General features: G+C 40.1%; 1 protein-coding gene across 4 annotated transcripts in view; it reads left to right on the top strand.

Annotated features, from left to right (window-relative positions):
• Positions 1 to 3861, top strand: part of LOC126285345 (myrosinase 1-like) — a 502449-nt gene extending 498588 nt beyond the window's left edge. For all 4 annotated transcript variants that reach the window (XM_049984661.1, XM_049984663.1, XM_049984664.1 and 1 more), the window contains one exon: positions 3088 to 3861. In XM_049984661.1, coding sequence (XP_049840618.1) covers positions 3088 to 3250 — 163 coding nt within the window. In that variant the 3' untranslated portion in view covers positions 3251 to 3861. The remainder of the gene's footprint in view (positions 1 to 3087) is intronic.
• Positions 3862 to 20215: the final 16354 nt, after the last annotated feature.

Below are 20215 nucleotides of genomic sequence, written 5' to 3'. Positions count from 1 at the left end.
GGGCAGGCAGTACCACCTGTCAGCATTATGTAGTTGCACTCCTTTAGGGCTTGATGGATGGAGATGCTATGTGAGCCATGTATGGTCCACTGGTAGAGCAAGTGGTTCCCTGGAAAGTACTTTTGCAAGAAATGCACAGAGGTCTTCTTTATATGCTGAATACATGCCTAAAATGCCCATGGTAGGGCTTCTGAACACCCCTCTCCATGACACATGACGGCTTTTTGTGGCATAAGGTGCCAGTGCTCCACTAGTCCATTACATTGACAATGGTAAGCTGTAGTTCAGAAGTACTGAACACTACACAGATGACTGAATTCAGTAAAAAGTGGTGATTCAAATTGTGTGCTTTGATCAGTAGCAGTTGAGGCAGGGTGACTAAAACTGGACATCCATAAACTGACAAATGCTTTTGGCATGGTTTCTGATGTGATGTGAGATATAGGTGTATAACCTCAACCCACTGAGCTGCAGAAAGGATATGATGAAAACCACCTGAGTTGGGGTGAGATCCGATGAGGCCTAGATGGATGTGCTGAAAGCTGAACTGACTAACAGACATGTTGTTGTTGTGCATTCCATCCTATTTTAGACTATTGGCAGACAGCACGTGATCACATCAAAGTTTTACAATCTTTTTTTTGTCATTTGGGCACACAGAGCAGCCTGTGACAAGTTTCACTGTTGGATGGTTCTCTGGATGTGATAGCTTGTGTAGTTTACTGAAGATGAGTCTCCACATGCCAAGAGATACCAGTAGCGAAAGATGATTCAGTAAAGCATCACAAAGCACCTCTCTTGAGGAGAAATGAACAGGCTGGCATTCTACTTACAAACTAACAGTGGTGTTGTGCAAGAGTTCACATAATTGTGTGTCCTGTAGTTGTGCTTCTGCTAATTTATCATAGCCAGTAATTACTGAGTGCACATTGATCCTAGAGAGCTAATCAGTGCCATGAAGATGTTGGACACCTGCTGTGAACTGTGGAATATAAATTAATTGACAAAAATGCGGTGGGCAACAGTCTTTTACTGGATCGTGAATGGAATCTGCTAAAGGCCAATGAATTGTGTAGATGGTCAAAGGTCTGCCCTTCAGTCTCCTTTAAAGTGCCATACTGCTTCATGCACCACCAGCAATTCCCCTGCCAGAAGTTGGTTGCTTGTGCTGGAGGTCAGTTAACCTTTTGGAAATGAAGCTAGTGTGAAGTATATGTTTGCAATAAAAATTTATCGTGCCAAGGAGTTGGTGTCATTCTTGAAAGTTATGTGACCAGGGTAGTTGACTAATGAGCTCAGTTCATTGTATTGTAGGCCATATACTATCACTGGTAACTGAATGGCCATGGAAAGTAACTACTGACTTTCACAATTGACATTTTTCCTCATTGCCTGTGATGCCAGGAGTATGTAAGTCTCTGATGACCAGTTGGAGATGTTCACCATGTTCATGTTGAAAAGTAGCGGAGGCTAAAATATCCTCTAAGAAGGCATAGCAAAGGGGAAACTGGAAAAGAACGTTATTTATGAACATTCGCTGAGTCTGCATTATTTTTTTAGTCTGCATGGCATGCAAAGAAATTCATAAAGTCCAAAAGGGATGGTAATAGCCATCTCTAGTGTATGCTCATGGTTTTTGGGGATCTGCAAATAAGTGTTTTTGGAACACTGCACATGGAGGCACCTGCTAAATTCTGAGTGAAGTCCTGAATATTTGGAATTTGATAACTGTCCAGGTTAGTGCAGGTGTTGAGATCCCAATAGCACCACACATTTTATTTGTGCCATCCTTCTTGTAAGTGAAGTGTTTCTTGTTTGATGTTGATGCAGCACTGGGTTAGTTGCTGCAATTTCAATGCTGGTGTCAGGGTGTCTCAAAATATCTGTTGGTTGTATTTGTCTTTGTTGACACAATGGATGACTTGTGAGCTGCCATTTGTGGAAGGTGGTTGCATGAATGGTGAGGCTGCACTAATGATCTCAGTTACAGAGCATTCACAAATAAGGGAGAGAGTGTCACAAATAAGATTAGTGAACTGGGCCAGCAGTTATTAAAACAAAACTATTTTTCATTTTTGAAATTTCACACACCAACTTTCTCTTTCAAATATGAATATATTTAGTTCACTCCTGCCTACATAGGGAGAAATCATCATTGTAATAAAATAAGAGGGATCAGAGTTCACACGGTAAGATTTACATGCTATTCAAGAGTGGGATGACCGAGAAATGGTATGAAAATGGTTCTGTGAACTCTCCCTCTGCAAAGTACATTTCTGAGTTGCAGAGTGGTCACATGGATGTAAATATCAAACGAATTTCTCTCTCTCTCTCTCTCTCTCTCTCTCTCTCTCTCTCTCTCTCTCTCTCTCTCTCTCTCTCTCTCTCTCTCTCTCTCTCTCTCCCTCTCCCATCTATCTCTTTCTTCAGTAAAATGAATATGGCAATAGACTAATTTGGGATTGCTCTGTCAGATGGGCACATAAAATCTCTCTTCAAAAATAATTTCGTTTGTAAAGGTTTCTGCTGATGCTGCATGTATATGAAAAATGGAATGAGCAGGCTTTTTTGGGGCTGACTCTAGCTACAAAATGCAAAGAAGAGATTGCTAATATCTGCAAAAACAAAAGAGAACATGCACCTGGTAACATTTAGGAAGGACACTCTGAATAGATGCACATACCAATGTCTGCACATAAGCAATTGAAAAGATGATTAGAACTCACCTTATCCTTTCTTCATGAGGTGATAGTACTCAGCAAGCTGTAGATGACAGCATATGAAAAATTTCGATTGGCCATTGTGAGTTAACTCACAGAAAATAGAAATTTGTGTTTGAAACATATCTAATATTTAAACAAGACTTCCACAAAGATTTATAAAGTAGCGTGCTTAATACAGTAGTTACAGATTACTTTAGCATAGTGGATATGCTAGTACAAAAATTGAACATGAAATAACAAGTCATGTTTCTTTATTTAAAAATATACCAACAAGATGTTTTTTACTCACAGTACACATATTGTGATAGTAAAGAATTTTGTGTTACTTAAAAAGTTACGACATATGTTTCTGTGTATATTTCAGGGAAAAATTTGGAATTTACCAAGTCAACTTCACAGATCCCAATCGTGCAAGGATTCCAAAAGATTCTGCTCAAGCCTTACGCAAAATCATCAAACATCGAGCACTTGTACCAAATTTATTACAAGGAGAAATGCCTGAGCCAAGAGTAGTACTTGTTACGTGATCACGTGGAATAATGTACAGCATTAATATTAGTATAACAGCACAATAATTGTAAAGTGATACAGAACAAGTTCCTTGCTCATCAGTATAGTATGGATTGCTTCAATATAAAAATCTATTGTGACTTAGTATTGTACCACACTAGGGAAGAATTCTAGGATTAAGGAAGTTACAGAGCAACTGGATCATGTTTGCTATTGATAAAATTTATCACTGTAAAAAAAAAAAATGTTTTGATGTAATGCATTTGTTATGCTTATAGCAAGTATAAATGTGATAGGAATGGCACAACTAAATCTCTTGAAAAGTGAGTTCATATGTGACATAGAATATAAATCAAGAGATTTTGCTGTTAATGGTTCTGAAAGAATCTGAATCATACTTTGTAAATATTTATTTTGTGTTTAGCTGTAAGTGACTCACATCAAAACAAGTGAGGCCTGCTGGTCTTCATGTGCCACTATTAAAAAGACACCCAGCAGCTATGTGAATTTTTTTGTTCATACTATTTAATAGTCCAGTATATAAACTGTTATGGAGCTTACAAAACAGCATGTCAAATGCTCAAATTTTCTAAATTACAAGCATATTTTTGTATTGATGTATGTAATATTACATGTGTCTTTGTAACTATTCCAGTAACCTTTTACTCTGAAGTATATTATATGCATATTTATTTTAAATTCAACTTCATTCATTTTACACATGTTAGATTCTCATAAATTATTTTGAAGTTTTTTAATGAGAGAAGTTCAGGTACCTACTTGCAACAGAAGGGGATTCCATTAACTGCATTTTAAGTAGTTTTAACCATAAGTATGTCTCGTATCAAAGACTGTTACAGCATTCATCGAAACTATTTTGCTTGACAACATCTCTCAACAGAAGACAGACTTTCAGTGAAGTAAAAAAGATGGTTAGGAAAATCTTTAACTGGACACAGTAAATAGAAAAGAATGAAAGCACAGATAGGATAAGGCTGAGGGGCAATAATTGGCTGCATTCATTTGAAAGGGAGCAATCCCCTAGTTATCTTAACGAAGACATGGAAACCAGAAAGAGCCTAGATCTGGGTCGCTGGATAGGTAGTTGAACCCTTCGTCTTCTGAACTTGAGTCTAGTGTGTTAACTATTATGCCATCATGCTGGGTACACCCAACATAGAACCCACAAGTTTAGAGATGTAAAATTCATTCTTTGGGAGTAAAGAACTTGAAGAAAAAAAGTGCAGCTGAGACCCATTGCTGAGGTGAGCATGAAGAGCACAAAATTGTGATCACTGCATAGCACCAATTTATTTTATTAACTGGTCTTTGGCTTACAAGGCCATCCTCACACTTTAACTTGGGAGCCAAAAACCAGTTAATAAAGTCTTTGCTGGACTACTGCAGTGGTACTCTCTGACTAGCTGAGGAATTGTGGCACCTGACACAGTTGTAAGGAAAATGAAAAAAAGAAGAAGACAGAGGGGTTAGGATGAGAGAAAATAAGAGAAATGAAATATGCTTTTAGACAAGAGAGAGGAAGAGAAAAAATAGAATATAAGGCCTCTTAGATATAGCTTGGTTAGGTCAATGGAAAGGATTGTGCAGAGGGAGGTGTTTGCTAGGGGCAAGTTAGGGAAACAAGTGTATCTGTCTCTCTATCTGTGACACATTATTTTTTCATGCCTATGACTGAGACACTTCATTGAGTAACTTTCACTTTTGCTTGGGATATTTAAATTGTGATCTATAGTGCACTAAGCACTAGTTGTCACAAAAACTGTCTATTCCTTCAGGTCACAACAAATTTTTTGCTATCAGATTTTGTTTTAGCTATGGCATTTAGTCAGATTCAATATTGTGATATCTTCATTATCAAAGTGAAAGTTATTGATGAGAGAAAAGCAGAACAAAACAGGAAAAAGAGGGGAAAATATGTAACATAAAAAATATAGTACTGCAATAGAAAAAAGACTATAACTAAACAACCCAATTTTGACAGTAAAAATTTGCAAGAAGAATGTGATCTCTCAATTCAGTTTGACCTTTTAATGTGTATTGTGGGAGATGATTCTTACAACATAATATCTCAGTTTTCCCAAAATAGTTCAGGTGGTTTAAACTTCGTTTTCACAATATAAAATTTTTAGATGATTCAACAAATTAGTTACAGAATGTCCTTGTTCAGAGAGATGTGTACTTACAGCTGGTATTGAAAGGGTTAAATTCAAATGTTCTCAAAATCTGATGTTAAAATCACTTCTAGTTTGGCCAGTGTACACCACAGGACAGCTGTCACATTGGGTACAGTCAACACCTGTGGCAGATATTTTTAGTTAGTGGTACATTCTTTGTGTCTGTATCTGCTGGTGATATTATTGGATGAAGTGTGCTTTGTGCTATTTTGTTGAAAACTGACATTCTGAGCCTGTGACTGTGTAGGAAGTATATGTTGACTCTTGCAGAGAAGGTAAATGCAATCAGCCACTTTTTTTTACAATGCTACTTATTTATTTAAATACCTCAGTTACCGGTTTCAAACTGGAAGGTACATCTTTGGACTGCTAGTTCACATTAAGATACATTTTACCTTAGCCTTCACTTTTTCTTTACCCAAATGATGAAATTTCCTTGGGTGGTACTGCCCTACAACCAAAACAAGAAGTGAGAAAATGTCTTTTTAACTCTAATTGTGCCTCACAATGATTTTAAATGATGTAAACAAATTATTCTTGTGGAAGGTAAGTAACCAAAACAATTCCACTAGAATAATTTGCTTACATCATTTAAAATCTTTGTGAGGCACAACACAGTTAAAAATACATTGTCTCACTTCTGGTTGTATTGTGACTCATATTTTGCATAGAGTGTTTTCTCATAAAGCAGAGTGCATTCAGGTGTTAGAGAAACTATGTGGAATGACCCAAATTTTTCAGTTTCATTGTTGTTGCAATTAGAGTTGAAGAATGTAAATAAAACAGTATGTGATTTGCAATCTACTGTGTAAGTAATATGTCAAACTAGATAATAAATAAACAATAAAAAGAAGAAATGTCCAATACGACAGAGCCATTGAGTTATATATAACTGATGAATTCAAATGTCAATAACTACTATTGAGCTCTTGAAAACTGTAGGCCACGAACATGATTTGTTACTGGGGCCATAACCGACTATAACACCAAGCCACAGCACGCTACTGTGAGTTACAGCTGCACCACGGAGCTTTAAATGGAAAAATATCCGTGAGTTGTATTTACTTCATGTGGCCCAAAGAGAACACTTCCTTTGAGTTATATTTAACTCATGTGGCAGTCAATGTGTTAAATATAAAGACTGCTAGCAGCTTTAAAATATTTATATTTGAAACCAATATCAATTAATGTGTGTGAGGATGTCATAGATCTCAAGGCATGCTGGAGGCAGGTTCGATTCCTGTTAGGGGACTGAGTGGAGTGTATCTTTCATCGTCATTGAGACGCAAGTTGCCGAAGTGGCATCAACTAAAAAGGCTTGTAATACGGCGGCTAAACCCCGAAGGGGATATCCCCATATGATAATTACATTTTACCTGATTTAAACAAACACAAACACGATGATTCCTCAGAAGCCTTAGCACATGTGCACTGGTGTTGTTACGCTCCTGGAAGTAAGTCCTACTTGTGTATGAGACATATTATTACTAAGTTACGTTACATGAAACTTAAGATATTCAAATATACACTACTGGCCATTAAAATTGCTCCATCATGAAGATGAGATGCCAGAGATGTGTAGTTTAACCGGCAGGAAGAAGATGCTGTGGTATGCAAATGATTAGTTTTTCAGGGCATTCACACAAGGTTGGCACTGGTGGCCGCACCTACAACGTGCTGACATGAGGAAAGTTTCCAACCGATTTCTCATACACAAACAGCAGTTGACCGGCGTTGCCTGGTGAAATGTTGTTGTGATGCCTCGTGTAAGGAGGAGAAATGCGTACCATCACGTTTCCGACTTTGATAAAGGTCGGATTGTATCCTATCGCAATTGCTGTTTATTGTATCGCGACACTGCTGCTCGCATTGGTCGAGATCCAATGACTGTTAGCAGAATATGGAATTGGTGGGTTCAGGAGGGTATTATGGACCGCTGTGCTGGATCCCAACAGGCTCCTACCACTAGCAGTCCAGATGACAGGCATCTTATCAGCATGGCTGTAACGGGTCTTGCAGCCACATCTCGATCCCTGAGCCAACAGATGGGGACGTTTGCAAGGCAACAACCATCTGCAAGAACAGTTCGACGACGTTTACAGCAGCATGGACTATCAGCTCGGAGACCAAGGCTGCAGTTACCCTTGACACTGCATCGCAGACAGGAGCACCTGCAATGGTGTACTCAATGACGAACCTGGGTGCACGAATGGCAAAACGTCATTTTTTCGGATGAATCCAGGTTCTCTTTAGAGCATAATGATGGTCGCATCTGTGTTTTGCAACATCGCAGTGAACGCACATTGGAAGCGTGTTTTCGTCATCGCCATACTGGCGTATCACCCGGCATGATGGTACTGGGTGCCATTAGTTACACGTGTCGGTCACCTCTTGGTCCCACTGACGGCACTTTGAATAGTGGACGTCACATTTCAGATGTGTTACGAACCGTGGCTCTACCCTTCATTCGATCCCTGCGAAACCCCAAATTTGAGCAGGATAATACACGAACGCATGTTGCAGGTCCTGTACGGGCCTTTCTGGATACAGAAAACGTTCAACTGCTGCCCTGGCCAGCGCGTTCTCCAGATCTCTCACCAATTTAAAATGTCTCGTCAATGGTGGCCGAGCAACTGTCTCGTCACAATACGCCAATCACTACTCTTGATGAACTGTAGTATCGTGTTAAAGCTACATGAGCAGCTGTACCTGTACACGGCATCCAAGCTCTGTTTGACTCAATGCCTAGGCGTATCAAGGCCGTTATTACGGCCAGAGGTGGTTGCTGTGGATACATATTTCTCAGGATCTATGAACCCAAATTGCGTGAAAATGTAATGACATGTCAGTTCTAGTATAATATATTTGTCCAATGAATACCCACCCGTTTATCTTCTGCATTTCTTCTTGGTGTAGCAATTTTAATGGCCAGTAGTGTATAAACAACCATCGACGCATTTCGTAATCACGCTTTAGCTATGTAGTTTTTATTTCAAAAATCGTGTACAGTCACAGTCTCTGCGCTGTTATGCTCCGATTGTCACGCAGTTAATGCGCAGTACGGAAATGGCTGAGGCTGCTTCCTGCTCCGCAGTGAAACACGGCCAAAAAGTGCTGAAAAATAGGTTGTTGTTAATGTTTTTCATAAATTTACACAAATAATTGGCTTTGAAGTTTTCCAAGGACTGTGTCAGATACAATTAACACATGAACTGACAATGTTTGTATAGCGCTATCGGTAGCATAGCAAATTACGAAGTCCATGGTTCGATGGATCAAGTCTCGCCTGAGTTACTTTTTTTTCCTTGTTCAATTTGAAATACCTACATCTCGTAATTGTAAAATTCATCATCACATTTTTACGAATAATGCAGGTCGTCTTGTTTCTAATTACATATTACATGCGAAACTCCTGTTTTCTTTTCAAACATAAATTCTTAAATATCGATATTTTACGGAAATACTGTTACTAAAAGTTGCGTAAACTAAGAAAACATAACAATTTAATTGTTTAAGGCAAAAATTTAAAAAAAAAAGCAAATACTCTTTATTTGGACTGTGTCCATTGTTTTATACCAGAGATGTAGATAAGTGTCGTAGAAACAGGGAAGACAATCATATTCAGAGCATCGAGCACACCATACAAATGCTGCAGTTTTACATTTGCCACTTTACCATTACAATATGAACCCAACAGAACTGATCTGGAACCAAGTTAAGGGATTTGAACCGAGAAATAACACGGCTGTTAAGCAGCCAGACCTAATGGAACCAACGCATGCAGCTTTTTCACATGTCACTGCCGAACGCTGGCGGGATACAGGACGGCTCGTCACAAAAGAAGAGGAGAAAATGCGTGGGTGGCTTCGTGGATTCTGTTGTTGATCGACTCGTTATCAACGTAGCAGGTGACAGCCCCAGAACTCAAGTGTATTTCTCGGATTCAGTTGAGGAAGGAGCTAAGAGATTACCTGACGACTGACTAATTAATACCTCCATTGGCTTCAGAATTCAACAGTATGGTGAAATCCTTGTAGTACGCATTTACATCACACATCGCTCGGTCAGAAGAATTACCCTTATGATGATGAACAGAGTATAGGTCTAGATGTGCTCGTGGTGAAACGTAGAACAAAAATTTTGTAGTTAAAATGTAGTAGGTAATTGTTGTAATTAACTGATTAATGACGTATATTTCGGTGTACACCGTCACGTGTGAGACGTCATCGTTAGTTTGTCTTGTTATTATGTTCTCGAAAGGAAAACTAAGTTGTCGAATAGTTAAATCACTATAATATTTAAATCACTATCTGGTAACGCATGGTATTGCTAACTACCTCAGACTGTCATGGATGCGTTTATTCCATCACAAGATTCAATGAATTTTTTAATTGTAAATCTTGCATTCTCCTCACACATTTCTTTGAACATAAACTCCTGATGAAAGAAAGAAAGTTGACGCCAAGTCTGCCTATTAAAACTCTTACGAAAATTTATAAGAACTTTCCAAACACAATGGTACAGTTAAAAAACATGATAAAGTGGCAGCCTTGTAAGGATTAAACTTTTTTGTATTTACTGTGTACTATCTGGAATGGGTAAAGACGGTTTAACATGGCGTAAGCGGGGGAGTAGGCGAAGAAAGTCTTCAAAATTCGATTTCGAAAGCTAAAACCACGGATTTCCACATTTCCACATTACAGCAGCTGTTAAATACAATCAACTAGGTACAGTAAGAACTGAGTATGCTCTTTCAGAAGCAACAGGCCTGAAAGCTTTGAACATTACGAGAAGGTTGATCGAAACAGAAGTATAATGAAGAGGCTTATTCCTATTATCTACTTTTTAGCACGGCAAGAGTTAGCTCTTCTAGATCATGACGAATCTGAGGTATCAGTAAATAAAGGAAATTACTTAGAACTTTTGGATTTCTTAGCAGAAGAACAACCACACATAAAAGATCGTTTAGCATCCTATGGAGCATTTAAAGGCACTTCCTCTGACGCACGGAATGAATTAATAGCTTTAGTATGGATGTTGTTAAAGAACAAATTGAAAGTTAAGTTAGAAATTGTCTTTTATATCAGTACAAGACGAGGAAAGAACGGATGTCTCAATTAGAAATGAAATGAGTGTAATTTTTCGTTTTGCAAATAACGAATCAGGGGAAATACAAGAGAGATTCGCAGGGTTTTATGACGTATCCGAAGACCGGGGGGCTAAGCAGTTGGAATATTGATAAAAATAAATAAGTATCGTAAACATAAGACGACTGCTGTGCAATGGCAAGGAAACATTATAGTGTCCATTGTGTTGTGAAACAAGCATATTTCCATGCTCTATTTATCCACTGTTACGCACAACAGTTGAACCTAGTACTCCTGTATGCTTGTAAAAGAAAATTACTATAGTAAAAAATTTTGTGGCAAATCTACAAGGATTTCGTGCATTTTTTGGCCGTTCCAGTAACAGAAGTGAACATGCTATTGTGAAACAAGGTGGAATTTTCATTCACGCGCTGTACAAACCATTATTCTTCACTATACAGACCTGAGAGCTTCACTTACTAGTGTGATAAACGATAAAGGATGGCATCATAATTCTTTATTGGTATGAATAGTATACTGGATGATGAAACTTTTCTTTTTCTACTGCAGTTCTACAATTCAATTGCAAAATAAAAGCTAGAAACTGGGATTTTCACACCTTTAGGGGGTTGAATTCCCGAAAACACTTAAAGTATTTTTTTATTTGTACCAAAAGTCAAACACAAATTTTCACTGATGTAGCTTTAGTTAAGAATGCTTTATTAGTTCCTTAATAATGACTTACATTAAAAAACTTGCACTCACTATTTTACCCCCTTGAATTTCCAAAAATGCTGAAAAACGTATTTTTTGTTTTCGTAATTATAGCTCCAAAGCTGTCTTGATAGAGAGATGTTTTCAAAAGGACTTTTATCCCCTGAGGAGCGGAATTTGGAACAATTCCTTCTTAAATGATGCCCACAGTATAAGACTCAAACCCTCTGCAAGTTTCAAATTTCTATCAGCGGTTTTGGCTGGGAGATGATAAGTCAGTGAATCAGTATGGACCTATTTCACCTCCTTAAGCGTTGAATATCCCAAAACAGTGAAACACGAATTTTTTTTCATATCTAACCGGGAAACCAAATACCAATTTCCGTCGATTTAGCATTAAAATGGGTTCATTATGATATATTTTCATAAAACAGTTCCAAAAATACTGAAGCACTCAAATATCAATTTTCATAGACAGAGATTACTCCTACGACAGTCGAGTCGTTCGCCCGTAGTAGATACTTAGAGGTGCCCGTGGAAAGTCCGGAGGAGTCGCTAGTTACATACAACCGGAGGAAAAAATAAGTTTACTATTTTAAAAACAAGTGACACAGGGACATTTACTCATTAACTGAACAGATTGGTAACGTACCTGACACTCAAATGATGGGCAAACGTTGGCTGGCGGGGGTGGCCGAGTGGTTCTGGCGCTACAGTGTGGAACCACGCGACCGCTACGGTCGCAGGTTCGAATCCTGCCTCGGGCATGGATGTGTGTGATGTCCTTAGGTTAGTTAGGTTTAAGTAGTTCCAAGTTCTAGGGGACTGATGACCTCAGAACTTCAGTCTCATAGTCCTCACAGCCATTTGATCCATGGGCAAACGTTGCAAAGGAGCGGTTGTCTTCACCGAGGCGTGCATAATTCGTCTAGCGCCGGGTATCACAGTATTCAGGGAAGTAGGACGCCCCGCATCTATTTCGAAGGCAATCTGAAGACTGTTAAGTATCGGAACAGGATTCTAAAACCGAAAGTGCAGCCCTACGGTCAACATTTCGACGACAGTTCCTATTTTAAGGAAATAACGCACGAGGTGACTGTACTCAGCTCGTGAAGACCTTTCTCGACAAGGCAGAAACCAATCGAATGGAACGGCCTGCAGTATTCTGCTGACGGGAGTCGGAATGAGTACGTTTGGAAACAAAAACTTGGTGGTGAGCAATGGATGACGTCATGAGGGCTGCAACGTCTGAACTACCCTGTGGACAGAATACCAACGAGGATGCGAGCGTTTGGAGTGAGTCGTTATTCGTTATTGAATAACGCTGTGCTCGCAGATACTGCTAAACCAAGCTATTGATTCAGTTTTTCTGAACGGTATTTCGACGACCAAAAACCGTCTCGCCATCTTCGCTTGCTGCGGACTGTGTTGTTAACGCGTACTGCAACTAGACTGTGAAGTACTGCGGGTGTCGTGCCGCTATTTGTAGCAGAATCCGACTCCTAGCTACTGTCACCGCCTATATTGAGGTACATCGACTGTAATACTTAATGCTTTTCAAAGAAAGAGCCGAAAAATATGTTACGCAGTGCTCTCAGATCAGGATGTATGGGATTATTTCGTGAAAGGTATCCTACACAAAATGTATTACGTCACTGTAGGTGGTGCTGACTTCCAATAAATGTTGGCACCTCTGAAGATAGTTTCTAAAAGGGAAACCAAATAAAAAAACTTGAAGCAGCTGATCATCTTAGTGCACGTATGAAGAGCTATATTAAAAGAGACGGATAATGTCAAGCAGTTTTACTTAGTATCCGAAAATATCTGTTCTGTTACACCAAAAACAACTTTTATTACTTTTTATTTTGACGAACAGTAAGTATTCCACCTGAAGCAAACGATCTTTGAAGTGTGAAAAGAGCGGAGAATTGAGTAGAATTGTATGAAAGACTGAAGGCGTTTATCGCCAGGAATGAAGTCAACTACTGAAGTGCAGCATGTGATCTCTCTGGTTTTTTATTTTCGGTGTAATTTATTAATGGTATGCTTTCCGGTATTCGGCCGGGCTGTTTGTTTCATTCCGTGCGCGATATTTTGACTACCGACGGCAATTGCCTTCTTCAGGTCCTGCGTGCTGTGTTGTAATTGCCAGCATTGTGAACCACAGTTTGTTCGCATAGCGCCGCTGTTAAGAATTCGTCTTCTGGCAGCCGCTTACGGCCTTCGATGCTCATTTTTCTTTCATACGCACTGTTATTCGATGATGAAACGCACGTTCCCTCAGCGTTTCTGAGTTCTCGTTGATGAGGTGACCGGCGAAATCGTAGTAAGTTGAGCGTCGCACCGACTTCGAAGCAAACGCTGTAGGGCTAGCCTAGCTCAAAGCAACGTGTTTCTACAGAGCGAAGCAAGCTAATTATCTGTCGCTGAACACTGTCTCGACTGTAATTAAGAAATAAAATACGACGACACCACTATCACCGTGCTAAATGACATGTTTCAGGAACAGCGTAGTTACGTAGTTTATCTAAATAACGGTGACCAAACTTTATAAACCGAGGCGAGGGTTTAAGTTTTAGCAAGGGCTGGGAACTAGCACTGAATTTATAAAGATATCGTCGGCTTCCTCATCCAACAGGGCTGTAAAACGCCGAGACAATATGCATTTCACGAAATAACATTACGGGCTCCGAGAAACAAATGAGCATCAGAGGTCGTAGTGCGAGTCGAGAGTTGAACTCGAATGTAAATGGCGGCGCGACAGCAAAAGCTCATCACAATCCAGGCAGCGAATGCATACTAACAACACAGCTCGCGACAGCTGAAGTTGGTGAAATATTGCATATGAAATGGAACCAAGAACTCTGCTGAACACTCGAAAGCAGACGGGTGCAGCGCAGCGCGCTCGTGTTGTGAGTTTGCAACCTACAATTTAGAAGTCCGCCGCGATGGAATAGTACGCGCGCGTCGCGCTGTGCAGATAAACAAGTCCCGCTGAGCCACCGAGGGCTTTTATTAGAGGACGGGCGTAGCTCCGCGCTCAGTACACAGGCGTCCATGCATCGTCCGCGACGCGTGAAGATCGGCAGGCGCAGCAACCACCGGAGGAGGTTCGCCATTCCAGCAGACCTGGGCCCAGGTAGGTCCTCTCTCTCTTGCTGGCAAACTTTAAGTTCCCCTCCATGGCTGGTTATGTTAGACGTGAAATTCAGGTTTACCGAGTCAACTTTTAATATTAAATTAGGTATGCTAAAACTACCGTAAGTTGTTAAGGTAACCTTAAGCTGTGCTGCAGGAGCAGCCCTGCGGGAGAAAATCTGTGTGGTCTATTGTTGTTTACACGTAATGAAATCTAACGAACCAGTGTTACAAATTTTTGCTGATTTACGGAGAGCAAAAATAAATTGTTATCCAAAAAAGTACAGCACCAGCTTAGGCGGACAAAACCGCACAGCTATTATAAACATACCCAACACGTTTTCTTACCGGACAAACTGCCGAGGGTTAGGCGCAAGTGAGCAAGGTTAATATTCGGATACTGAATTTTGCTTTGTAACACAAATAAATAAATAAATAAATAAACAAGTAGCATATATCAAGTTATATGGTTCAGATGGCTCTGAGGACTACGGGACTTAACATCTGAGGTCATCAGTCGCCTAGAACTTAGAACTACTTAAACCTAGCTAACCTAAGGACATCACACACATCCATGCCCGAGGCAGGATTCGAACCTGTGACCGTAGCGGTCAAGCGGTTCCAAACTGAAGCGCCTAGAACCGCACGGTCACACCGGCCGGCATCAAGTTATATGTTCTGTAAATCAAGCGTAAACTCTATTAACATAGCTTACAATACTTTTTTAATAGTACAAGTTAAAGAAAACTCGGTCCTGTTTTCACGTTACTTCAATATTTTGACACTTTTCAGAACTAATTATTTCAGGACAAATTTTTGTGAAAAATATATTTTTCAATAACTTGTCGTGCAGTTGTATCACTTCTTTTTTCAAACGCCGCGGCATACTGCCAACGATTTTTTAAAAATAGTCTGTTCATAGGCCATACCATTCTTCTCTCGATCGACACTTCAAAGTTCGTTAGGAAGATGTCGGTGTTTTGCTAATACGTCGCTCTAGTCCTGCCCACACATTCTCAGTGGGGTCGAGGTCTGGTGAAGTACGTCGTCGTTGTAAGACTTTAAGACTGATGTAAAAAATATTCCACAATGCGAGCCTTGTGTTTCCGGTCATAGTCCTGCTAAAACGTGAACGTGTTTGAGATCCCCATTTTTTCAACACTGATGCTCAAGTTGTTCCTTATTCGCTCAGATGGACCTATTTGTTCGTAATACTGTTGGTGAATACTAATTCACGCGGTTCAAATGTGGATATACAAACTCAGACAAGAACATTGCCGTCTCCATTCCTTACAGTCGGTTTAACCGTTGGGAGTTTAAAATTCTTCATTCTTCTTCCGCCACAGCATCCTGCGTCCATCCGACCAGTAGTTGCGAATTAAATCAGCTGAAGATAACGGTTCCAATTGAACAGCTAGGCAAACTTTAAATTCCTCTCCAAAGCTTGTTACGTTAGACACGAATATTTAGTGTTTACTGTGTAAACTCTTCACTAAAATCAGCTATGCTAAGGCTACGGAAACTCCATTAATTTGTTAAGGTAATAAACTGCACTTTAGAATCAGCACAGCAGTAGGATAGAGGACTTGTTGGATTGTTAGTGAGGTGCAGCGTTATTAAAGCGTAATGAAATCTAAAAACACATGTTTTAAATTTTTGCTAATGTACAGAGAGCGCAAATGAAATTTTCCTCTAACGGATACAGCAGCAGCTTAGGCGGACAAAAGCGCACAGCTAACATAGACGCACTCACACAAGTTTGCTTACCAGACAAACTTCCGCGAGTTCCACAACGGTGTTGCGGTTAGCTGAAGATTTTTACTTTGTTTTATATCACTTCATTCCCGGGCAGCATTTTTTCCACCCTGTGCAACGTACACTATAATTTATCATTATTTCGATGACACCGTTCTTTCTCAAGATTAAAAAATGTAAGGTCAAACCTGTTTCTATATTTCAATTTTTGAAATGTCACATGTGAACAAAATCACAAGATGTACGTATATGATGGAAGTCACTAAACAGCATACCAGTAATCTCGACACGTAGGCCCATGTCATTTGGACACATTCTCGTTCATTAATAACATTTCAGTTTTGAAGCAGCCAACGGCCTTGCTGCAGTGGTAACACTGGTCCCCGTCAGTTCGCCGAAATTAAGCGCTGTCGGGCTGGGCTAGCACATGGATGGGTGACCATCCGGTCTGCCGAGCGCTGTTGGCAAGCGGGGTGCACTCAGTCCTTGTGAGGCAAACTGAGGAGCTGCTTGATTGATAAGCAGCGGCTCCGGTCTCGGAAACTGACATACGGTTGGGAGAGCGGTGTGCTGACCACACGACCCTCCATATGCGCATCCAGTGACGCCTATGGGCTGAGGATGACGGCGGTACCGTTGGGACTTCGTGGCCTGTTCAGGAGGAGTTTAGTTTTGAAGCAAGTCATCTTCCTCGTTCTTTTTATTTCATTTTACCGCGTTGCCCCGTTTCTCTCTGTGATTTCACCCGAAATAGCGCAAATACTGCCTTAAGTTTAGGCCTTGAACACTGAAAATGACTACAGATCACACATTTCCGTGATTCTCACAGGTGTCTTCATTTACACTAATTATTACTGTAATCGATCTTTACTTCTTACGTGCTCCCAGATACCAAATTTGCAGAACATAGTGTACTTCTGTTCCATTTCTTAGTGCCTTCACTGAGCGAAACTGACTCATTTTGTTGTTGAAGACCAACGTAGTCGAGCTAATGGTTGCCCTAAATGACCACTCAGCAGTCAATAATATTAGGCAATATTTCATGATGCACGATAATACTGAACGAGTTGGGGTGAGAATGAGAGGTTGCACAATTGTATTGGGAACATTAAAAACTCTTGAAATATATTGCGCTGGCCGGAAATATTGTGATGCCTGTGGGCAGCCTTGCCTGTCTCTCGCGTGCTACAGTCGTTGGACATCTTTATGTTAGCTGTCCGTTGTTGTTGTTGTGCTGAAAATGAGTTCAAAACAAGATGAGTACAGAAACAAATGATAAGAATGAACAGTACGATTTTGTGCTCAGAAGATACCGGAAACGGTACCATACAGCCACGAAGAAAGATGATTTAAAAATTTTTAATCCTAGAGTACTAAACCCTCTTAAAATTTGTAGTTGGTATCTATTCGGCGTTTCTGCCAATCTGGAAACATCAGCGACACGTGCCCTTGAGTACCTTCGTGGAAAACATTGTTAACAATGGCTAAATTATTTACTGCCTGACTTTAGCGGTTTGATGACACTGGCGCCCCTGTCGTAAATATTACGAATGTTGTGTAACGGCACGCCTTTTTTATCACGGTCGACACATTTGTTTTATCGCTTACCGTTTTGGTGTGGCGTCTTAGTTGAAATATCAAGCAGTCACAGTTAGAAAAGTGTTGGCTTGCATCACATTGGCCCTCTTAAATTATAATCTCGCCTTTTGCGCTGAAGTTAGCGCAATAGGGTTGACCTTGAGTCTGATTGTCTCAGTAACATAATCAATGACTTGCTTAAAGAAGCTGATAGAAAGATACAGTTAATGGAGAATTTTGTCTTAGAATCTTCTCGAACAAGATAACAGTGAGATAAGCGCCGATTTTGAAGCAGCAACCGAGGGAAACCAGGAATCGGAAGACGAATCCCATGGTGACTGGGGAAGGCCGAGCCAGGTCGTGATTAAACTGTAATAATAGTGTCTAAACAGACGACTCACTGCTCTTTTTGTGTGTATATATAGATATATAGATATTTATGTATGTGTATATCAGAATATAACCACCCTACGTAACTTTTATCCGAACGTAAGTCACGCAGCGATTGCTAAAGCCTTAGTATTGTTTGACAGTAATCAGACGTGTAGTGCATTTGGCTAGACTTGGGGTTTAACAGAATCACCGAAAATCATTTCTAGAAGTGAATGAGAATTTTGTGTTGAATAGAAGCTCTGCACTCCATATTAAAGGAGGGGGGGGGGGGGTGGAGTGCTTATGTATGTGTACAAGCATTTCCAGGAATGTTTCTAATATTCGACTATCACCAAGCAAAAATTATGACGACCTTTGTTCGACCTAAATTCTCTCCTGAACGAATTTTTCATCCACCTTTTTTTTCCAGTTGCAACGAAGTAAAAGCAATTATCACGACAGGAAAGTCGTTATCGACCAACATTCCGAACCACAATATTATTGCGAAGTATTGTTGAGCACTCTAGTGAAAACTTCAATAACTGCAGTATTATTGACCGTCAAGCGATGCTTTAAGTACTCTGAGATCGAAGCTTCTGCGACATAACGTTCTTCTGCTTCGTTTCATCGTGCCACCATGTTCTGTTATTCGAAACGAACGTAATCTTTGTTTGGTTTTTCGAGATTCATGTAATCGAGGCGAACTTTCCTGCGTACATTCCCATACACTGAAATTTCTGAAACATAATATTGAGTATTTTTAAGTCAACAGCATTCGATATCCGTCTAAAACATATTATTTCCTATTACAGAACATTTAAGCATATTCACAGAATTTCTAGGACATTTGAGAACATTCCTAAACACTCTTCAACATTTATGAAGTTTTCGGGATACCATGAAAAGAATGAGTTAGAAATATTTCTCCACCATTTAAACGCTATTGAAGCGAGACAGCTGGGTCTTAAACCCTTTACACATCCATGTCTTCCAAAACATCCAAACTCACACCAAGAATACTGCAGTACTAAAAGAGAATTCGATAGAACTTGCTTGCAGGACTTCAAGTCGACGATATGTTAATCGCAGGAAGCGAGACTCGACTCTGTGGGAAGTGTGTAACAGCCCTCCCTCCTGTCTCTTTTTAGTTCGTAATTTATAAGCAGTCATAGTGCTAAGAGGAGGCCGATAACAGATATGACACATCGCCCAGTTAACCTGAACCATGTTGCCTGACCCAAATTTGTCACGCATATTATAAACTTTAGCTCCAAGAAACGAAGAATCATTTGAATGAAACGATTCATGAAATTGAAAATTTAACAGTTTTGCCATTTCATACAGGGATTTATCATTGCTTCATTTTATTGTTCCACTTAGAGTTTTCAAGTTCACTGCCATCATACAATTAAATATACAATACGTAACCATTATAACCAGAGACAATTACTGGATAGTAAATTCGTCACCTCCTTCCCCCCCCCCCCCCCCCCCCCGAACCATGGACCTAACCGTTGGTGGGGAGGCTTGCGTGCCTCAACGATACAGATAGCCGTACCGTAGGTGCAACCACAACGGAGGCGTATCTGTTGAGAGGCCAGACAAACGTGTGGTACCTGCAGAAGGGCAGCAGCCTCTTCAGTAGTTGCAGGGGCAACAGTCTTGATGATTGACTGATCTGGCCCTGTAACACTAACCAGAACGGTCTTGCTGTTGTGCTACAGAGTACGGCTGAAAGCAAGAAGAAACTACAGCCGTAATTTTTCCCGAGAGCATGCTGGTTTACTGTATGATTAAATGATGATGGTGTCCTCTTGGGTAAAATATTCCGGAGATAAAATACACCCCCATTCGGATCGCCGGGCGGGGACTACTCAAGAGGATGTCGTTATCAAGAGAAAGTAAACTGGCGTTCTGCAGATCGGAGCGTGGAATGTCAGATCCCTTAATCGGGCAGGTAGGTTAGAAAATTTAAAAAGGGAAATGGATAGGTTAAAGTGTGATACAGTAGGAATTAGTGAAGTTCGATGGCAGCAGGAACAACACTTTTGCTCAGGTAAATACAGGGTTATAAATACAAAATCAACTAGGGGTAATGCAGGAGTAGCTTTAATAATGAATAGGAAAATAGGAGTGCGGGTAA

The sequence above is a fragment of the Schistocerca gregaria genome, chromosome 8 (genome assembly GCF_023897955.1).
Source record: "Schistocerca gregaria isolate iqSchGreg1 chromosome 8, iqSchGreg1.2, whole genome shotgun sequence".
NCBI classification, from domain to species: domain Eukaryota; kingdom Metazoa; phylum Arthropoda; class Insecta; order Orthoptera; family Acrididae; genus Schistocerca; species Schistocerca gregaria.
Note: the sequence above shows the minus strand (reverse complement) of the source record. Positions and strands in the feature narration are given on the sequence as shown.